The 7,197-nt window shown below is 39.1% G+C and overlaps 1 protein-coding gene across 9 annotated transcripts in view; it reads right to left on the bottom strand.

Moving 5' to 3' along the window:
• Positions 1–320: 320 nt before the first annotated feature.
• The window catches only part of ASAP2 (ArfGAP with SH3 domain, ankyrin repeat and PH domain 2), a 317,096-nt gene continuing 310,219 nt past the window's right edge, over positions 321–7,197 (bottom strand). For all 9 annotated transcript variants that reach the window (XM_033936956.1, XM_033936958.1, XM_033936962.1 and 6 more), the window contains one exon: positions 321–3,756. In XM_033936956.1, coding sequence (XP_033792847.1) covers positions 3,682–3,756 — 75 coding nt within the window. In that variant the 3' untranslated portion in view covers positions 321–3,681. The remainder of the gene's footprint in view (positions 3,757–7,197) is intronic.

Here is a 7,197-nt window from a genome sequence, read left to right as displayed (position 1 = left end):
TAAGAATATTACCTATATAAGCAAGTCATCACAATTTCTCAGTACTTAATGGTGAAGGTTAGAAAGTAACTTATATGTGAGAATGAGCTAAATGCAAGAATTTTTTGGAATATTTACATAAGGATGTCTAGATGGCTTGCCAGCTATCTTTATGTTGATTTGACTCTGATGAACACTGGCCCCTCAGTGTTCATCAGATTTACTTAATAAATATGAGTGTTTTGTACCAGAGAAGAAGGGGGGGGCATTAAACTGTTCCCAAATATTTCATGTCACAGGCATCACTGCAGGAGGTCCCACCATGTTTGACAAAGTCAGTTTTCTTTAAATTCAAAATGAATTTAATAGCCATTTCCATTTCTTGTTACCTACTTGAACTGTCAGGAATTACTTTAATGATTCATTACTATTTCTAACAATGCCATAACACTGTAAAGGATTTTATACAAACAAGTCTAAATTTGTCATCGTTCTTTAGTTTAAGTAACTGGTTGAGAGTAAATTCATTTATTGAACATGCTCTAATTATAAATCACTGCATCCTATACATTGAAAATACAGGCAGATTTAGTGTATATAATATAAAGTTGCTCTGCAACTAAACCAAGTTCATAAACCAAAGCAAATAATATACATTTCAAATTGTATTTCTAAATCACATTTTGAGTTAATCACCACATTGAAACATCTGTCAATACAGCAATGTAATAATCTGCTTATAAAACTATATGTATGTGTGCTGTAAGAAAATTTGATTTGGTAAAAAAAAAACCAAATGGAATGGAAAATGCCAATACCTTTCAGCAGACGTCCCCAGTTAGAGTGCACATTTTATGTTGATCATGTTCATATCAACATCTTTTTAGACTTTTTGCTCAATTTTCAAGTAACAAGGAGATCTAAAGTAAAAAGCTCACCAAAAAAACAACACTTTTTTTCAGCTTGTAAATTTAAAAATTTTATCATTTGTAATAACAGCAGCACCATAAGATTAAGATATTTGATAGTCAAGTTGCAGGGATTCAACTGGAGCCTTATGGCATTTAACGCCAAAACAATTTGTTTCATGATACTAAAACCAGTAGAGATATGTACCTGACTATCTCACATGACGCCTTAATCACTGTTGGCTTGAAATGGAGAGCTCATTTTAGTGGTAGTTTTCGTTCATACCTTTGAATACAGCTCTCAACTCCATAAATATCATTTTGAAAATGTCAAATCATACCAAAAGTCCTGGAAAATGTTTCATTTTCAAATACGTGTATTTATCTCTGTGTATCAGACACTAGTGATAAACTAGCTAGCCCAGCTGCACACAGACACGCTAATTAGGAAACCTATTGCTCCTTTAGCTGTTATACACTTACTAAACCAAATACTGACAGCATGACTGATGTATGAAATGTCTCCCATGTTTCTGCATCAATCCGATATTAATTGCTGCATTGGGAAAAAAATCAAGACTCAACATTTTTAAACTATTAACATCAGGTATTTCTTATAAATAATTCTAAAGAAAAAGTATGCATTAAAATGCTTTTTCTGACCCAGTCAAGTTCCATTTACTCCAAGAGCTGGAGGATGTAGATTCCTTTAACTTTGCATGTGGAAATGGATCAGTTTATGATTCTATTTTTATAGCTGGGTTGGTATATAGTTTTTTTAGATAGGGATTGAATTGATAGGAGGGATTATTTCACACTCTTATCTTTATTTTTCATTTCTATGTTTTCCTAATGATTTTATGTATGAGGGGTTGCTGAAAAGTTCTCAACCCAACCAAGAGAATGATGTGGAGCCATGAAACTTACAAGTTATTCCACAGTTTTCTTGACACTTTTCATTTCAATGATATGAAATGAAGTGTCAAGAAAATTTTATCATGGCTGAACATCACTCTCTTCTTGGTTGGGCTGAGAACTTTTCAGTGGCCCCTCATACTCATTTCCTATTATTGCAATGACATGGAAATTTATATAAAATGAATTCTATTTTTGTTGTGCTGGGAAACTATTTTTCTTCTTTCTTTATGTCTATGTCAGTAGATGGGATTGCTATATTTTTCTCAAACTGTAAATTGAAAATTTTAAATTAAAAATATTTTAATTTTTTTCTGACTTGGTCATTTCTACTGCTCTTTTGAGATTTCATTTCAGTTCAAAATGGGGCTTGGATCTGGTGCTACCCAGGGATTTTCACTCTATTCCATATCCCCTTCCAACCTAAATAGTTCAGTCATTACAGTACAGCATTTCCAGAACCCTAAATCCAGTGATATGACTCCCCCAAAGGGTTGTTGACTGCTACCTCAGCAGATCTCCAGTCTTGGCTAACCTGGTGAGCTGAAGACCAGAGCCATGTATCATACCCAGGTTATTCTGAAAAGTAACCGGGCTGGTTCCCAAAATTAGCATATTCTAATTACACTAGAGCTTGAACATACATTTTCTTAAAGTAAAAAGACAAAAAATTATTCCCTTTAGAATTTATAATCATTCCAATAGATAAGAGTTTATGGGCACGGTTCCCCCCTACCTCAGTTAGGAAAGAAGTTAGTCAGAATTTAGAGGAATGAATTATAGAGTCATACATCCGGGCTATATCCACTGCCAACTTAATAAGCTGTTCCTTTAGAATAGCTGACTTGGCCATACATCATCATTAAAAGTGTACAGTCAACATGAAGCTATACAAGCAGTTGGCATTAGCCTATTAAATACCTTCTTCTGAAGATAACAGAACCAAAGGACTGCTCAAACGGTTTTTCATTTGGCTGCAGCGTCTGTGTTTAGTGATTTTCTATAGGTTAAAAAAAAAAACCTTTGGCACTGGATGTGCACAGTTTCAGAAAAGAAACACTATGAATGTAATATCCTGGCCTAGGAACATCAACGACATGGCACACTTGCCATCTTTATAGATGGAAATAAGGAAGCACAGCAATGGCATATCTACTTTTAGAACAGTTTGGCATGAAGAGGCAGTGTTGTCTGAATGTGTGTCTAGGCAGGGTACACAAGTCACTGTGTGTTAAAGTGCAGAAAGGCAACAAAGTACCTCATGATCATTCAAGAACTTGGGAAGAGACTCTGCTATCGCCTTTAGCAATTCAGCTAAATGAAATCAGTTTTCAGACTGTTAATTCAACCAGTGAACACGACATGAATTAAATGACAGGCTCAGTAATGCTTTTAAATCTGATGACTGGATAAACAGCACTTAGCCAAAGGACAGCTCATTCCAGATTTTGCATAAACACATTAAATGATCATAGGAGACAGTGGGCCTTGTTCTCACCAAACATTAAGACGGAATTACAGGATTAGAACTAGAAGATACATGATAGCTTATGCAGAAATCTCAAACTGTTTGAAGCAAATATCTACATCACATTTTTAAGAAACTTCCTTTGAGGAAAAATAAATAGTGAGAATACAAGACTTTAAAATTTTAGTTAGAAATCTACTGGGTTTGTGTTGTTGTTTTTTTTTAAAGAAAGTAAGTTTGTACAGACTTGATCATATTCACACACTGACAAAATCTGCCAGAATAGCAGAATAAGGTCAGCTACATGGAAAAATATTGTGTACCAGTTGTTTCAAGCTACTATATATTTCTGTTTTCAGTAGCTAAAAATGACTTCTCTTTTCTCCATGTGTTTTATTTTCCAGCTGAGGCTTATTCAGCAATAAAATGAACGAATGACACTGGAAAAGCTCCTCTGCGGTTAGGGTCTCCATCAATATGGCCAATCTGTAATAAGAAAATTTTATTTTCACTCTCTTTTCAGACAAGTAATATCGTTCAGTGCACATAAAAAAATTGGTGGATTACTTGACTCTGCTGCCTTTCATTTTTTTTGGGGGGGCAGCAGTTTATTCCTGTTTGCAATTCAATTCAAAGTCAGCCTTTATTATTCTACAAGTACAGTAATGTCTTCAGCCATTAGAGCACAGGTGTCAAAGTCGGTCCTCGAGGGCCGCAATCCAGTCGGGTTTTCAGAATTTCCCCAATGAATATGCATTGAAAGCAGTGCATGCACATAGATCTCATGCATATTCATTGGGGAAATCCTGAAAACCCGACTGGATTGCGGCCCTCGAGGAGGGACTTTGACACCCCTGCATTAGAGTAACAAGGGGACCCAGTTTAATCCCTCCCCTAAAATTGCTGTGGCCAGGCAATTGGAAGGGGTGGGCAAGTTTTGGAAGCAGGAGGGCCCTTCTTCACCTCTAATTGCATGGGATGCTGTTTAGCCCAATTACAGTCTAATCATTTACCTGGATAGCACAAGCTAGGTCTAGGAATCAAATTCAGGTCCTTTGCATGGAAATGGCATCATTTTTCACTAAGCTGTCAAAATGGCCCAGATACAATAACCATTAAATGCAATGAGACTTTACAAATAATGAACAGAAAGGACAGCCGCTATAGATTTCTGATCCACTCATTCAGTTTTGGTATTAAATCAAGCTTATGCAGTACTGTGTCTCTCTCTTTCTTGGTCTGAAGGTTTCCCAACTATTGCAAAATTAGTCATGTAATTCAACTACAAGATCTTCTCCGTCATCCAAATGCACATGCATCTAATAATGCCAGACACATCAGTGCTATAAATATCACACAAATTGATTTCACTTATAAATTGTATTTTATACTTCATATGCATATTTCTGGCCTGCATTTGTTGTGAATGCTCTAGCCTATAGACTAAGAGGCAATTGAAGAACTGGCTACATAATGATGTGCCTGCGAGCATACAGTAGAAGTAGCAGTAATTTTAGAAAGGAAATAAAATATGCATACTTTCCCTTTGGAAACTTGCACACAAATCCAGTAGCAGCAGATACATGTGTATTTTTAGGCCCGCTTTGGAGCAAGTGCAAATCTACAAGTGTGAATCTGTTAGGATTTGTGTATATACTTTGCATTTTGTAAATCTTATACAACACCTAACTCTGCCCAATGGAATGCTCACTTAAACTACATTTTTTAAAGGTATGTGCAGGAGTGTACCCTACTTTTATAGTGTAACATTCTTTATCGTCCCTCCAGACTGGCACAGAAACTGCCAGCAGGTGGAGACTGAGACACTGACTTTTGGCTATAGTATATAAGTGGGCTGTGCAGTGCAGTCCCAAGTACTGTCTGACAAACAGCCAAGCAGAACTAAGAAACTAATAACTGTGAACTAGGAACAGCAACATCATTCCCAGAAGAAGAATTGCAACTAACAATCCAAAAAGGACAAGGCACACACTGTTGGATATTGATTAGAAGAAAACCTTCAACAACGTCCCCAGTCTGTTCTCAGTCTTCAGCAGGTGGAGGTGGTAAGCCTGTGCAGTCTTAAACTGGGTTAGTGTAGGGCTGTAGGATTTTGTTTAAAGTGGCCTTCTTGTCCCTCTTTGTGGTGCCGGATAGAGCTTGGGGGACCCTCTTGGGGGGCCGTCTGACCTCAGGGGTGCCACACTCCCCCCATTTCTCCCACCTCCCCCCAAATTTTTTCTTTAGAGGTGCTTCAGCTGTAAGCCTTGCCACCCATATTCAGGCAAGACATATAGCTTTGAGAGCTTCATCCTCTTAATTTATGTACTGGGGGTGAGTTTGTTGTTATAATCGGGTTTCATTTGATAAAAATTAGTGGGTTAACAGAAGTGACATATTAATTATAAAAGAGAAGTTAGACACTGATGTGCAAAAAAATTCTTAAAGGAGGCATCATATAAATTATCCTTTATACCCCTTTCTCTGATGGTGATATTTTGTGGGTTGGATAACTTAGGTGATCCGATAATTGCCCCCCAAAACACTGTTTTAATGGTAAGGTCCATCAGAGAAGCTTGCTCCAGATGTTCAAAGGGTGCTCTAGCCAGTGTCCATAGGACCAGATTAAGACTCCATGCCAGAAAAGGCTGTCGCACCAGAGGACAGAGCTGCAAAGCACCCTTGTCACGTCTGGATATGTGGCTATGGTGTTCCTATTAATTCTAAGCCCAAAACATGAGAGCCCCGCAAATCTGAACTTTCAGGGAGCCAACAGCTAGACCTTTTTCAAGATCTTCCTGCAGGAAGGCGAGCACCACAGAGATCGATATTGAACTTGGGTTCTCACTCCTCTGAGCGCACCAAGCTTGGAAGCATTTCCAGGCTTTTGCATATGCGGCTATAGTTGCCTTCTTCCTAAATCTTATAAGGGTGGATATCACTCTGTCCAAATAGAATTTATGCTAGCACTGTGCAATCAAGAGCCATGCTGTAAGACCAAAACAATCCATTTTCTGCAGGGTAATTGGGCCTTGCTTGAGCAGGTGGGGATGACATGGAAGTTTGAGACCTTGACCCCTTTGTAGACAGGCCAGATCTGCATACCATGGATGCCTCGGCCAACCTGGTGCTACTAGAATCACCAGTCTTTGGTGCGCCATGATCCTGTGCAGAAGTCTGCCTATCATGGGCCACAAAGGGAAGGCATAAAGAAGACCTGCTTTTGGTCAGCTTTGTACCAGGGCATCCAGGCAGTCACTTCTTTGCTCAGATCTCCGATAGAATAACTAAGCTGCCTTCTTATTGGCTACCGAAGCCATCAGATTGAATATCGGGTTGCTCCCACCAATTCACAATGCAGGTGAAGGCTTCCTTAGACAGTAATCACTCCCCAGGATCTACAGTCTTCTGGCTGAGGAAGTCCACTTGCACATTGTCCACTCCAGTCATATGTGCCGACGAGAGTTGCAAGAGACGGGCCTCCTCCTATTGAAACAGCATCTGGGCTTCCAAATGTATATTAGCACTCTTGGTGCTCCCCTAGCGATTGACATAGGCTATCACCATTGCATTGTTTAAGAAAACTCATACCACTTTGCTATGCAGTGTGCTCCCAAATGCAAGCGCCAGGCGGACAGTTTGAAGTTCTAAGCAGTTTATCAACCACTTCCTCTGGAAAGGAGACCAGCATGCCTGAACTGGATGCCCCTTGCAAAGTGCCCCTTATAGGCTGGTGTCTGTCATCAGGATCATCCATGTAGAGATGCAAAGGGGAATGCCTCTGGTGAGAGACTGAGGCTCTCCAACCAGCAGGCTAGACTGCAATGAGCTTCTACTGTCTATAGCAGCTGTTACTGAGCACATCACTCTGTGGACACCATTGGGAGAGGAACTTATCCTGGAGCAGACACAAATGCGCCCTTGCTC

The sequence above is a fragment of the Geotrypetes seraphini genome, chromosome 3 (assembly GCF_902459505.1).
Source record: "Geotrypetes seraphini chromosome 3, aGeoSer1.1, whole genome shotgun sequence".
In the NCBI taxonomy this organism is placed as follows: domain Eukaryota; kingdom Metazoa; phylum Chordata; class Amphibia; order Gymnophiona; family Dermophiidae; genus Geotrypetes; species Geotrypetes seraphini.
The sequence above is the reverse complement of the archived record's forward strand: the minus strand, read 5'-3'. Positions and strand labels throughout refer to the sequence as shown.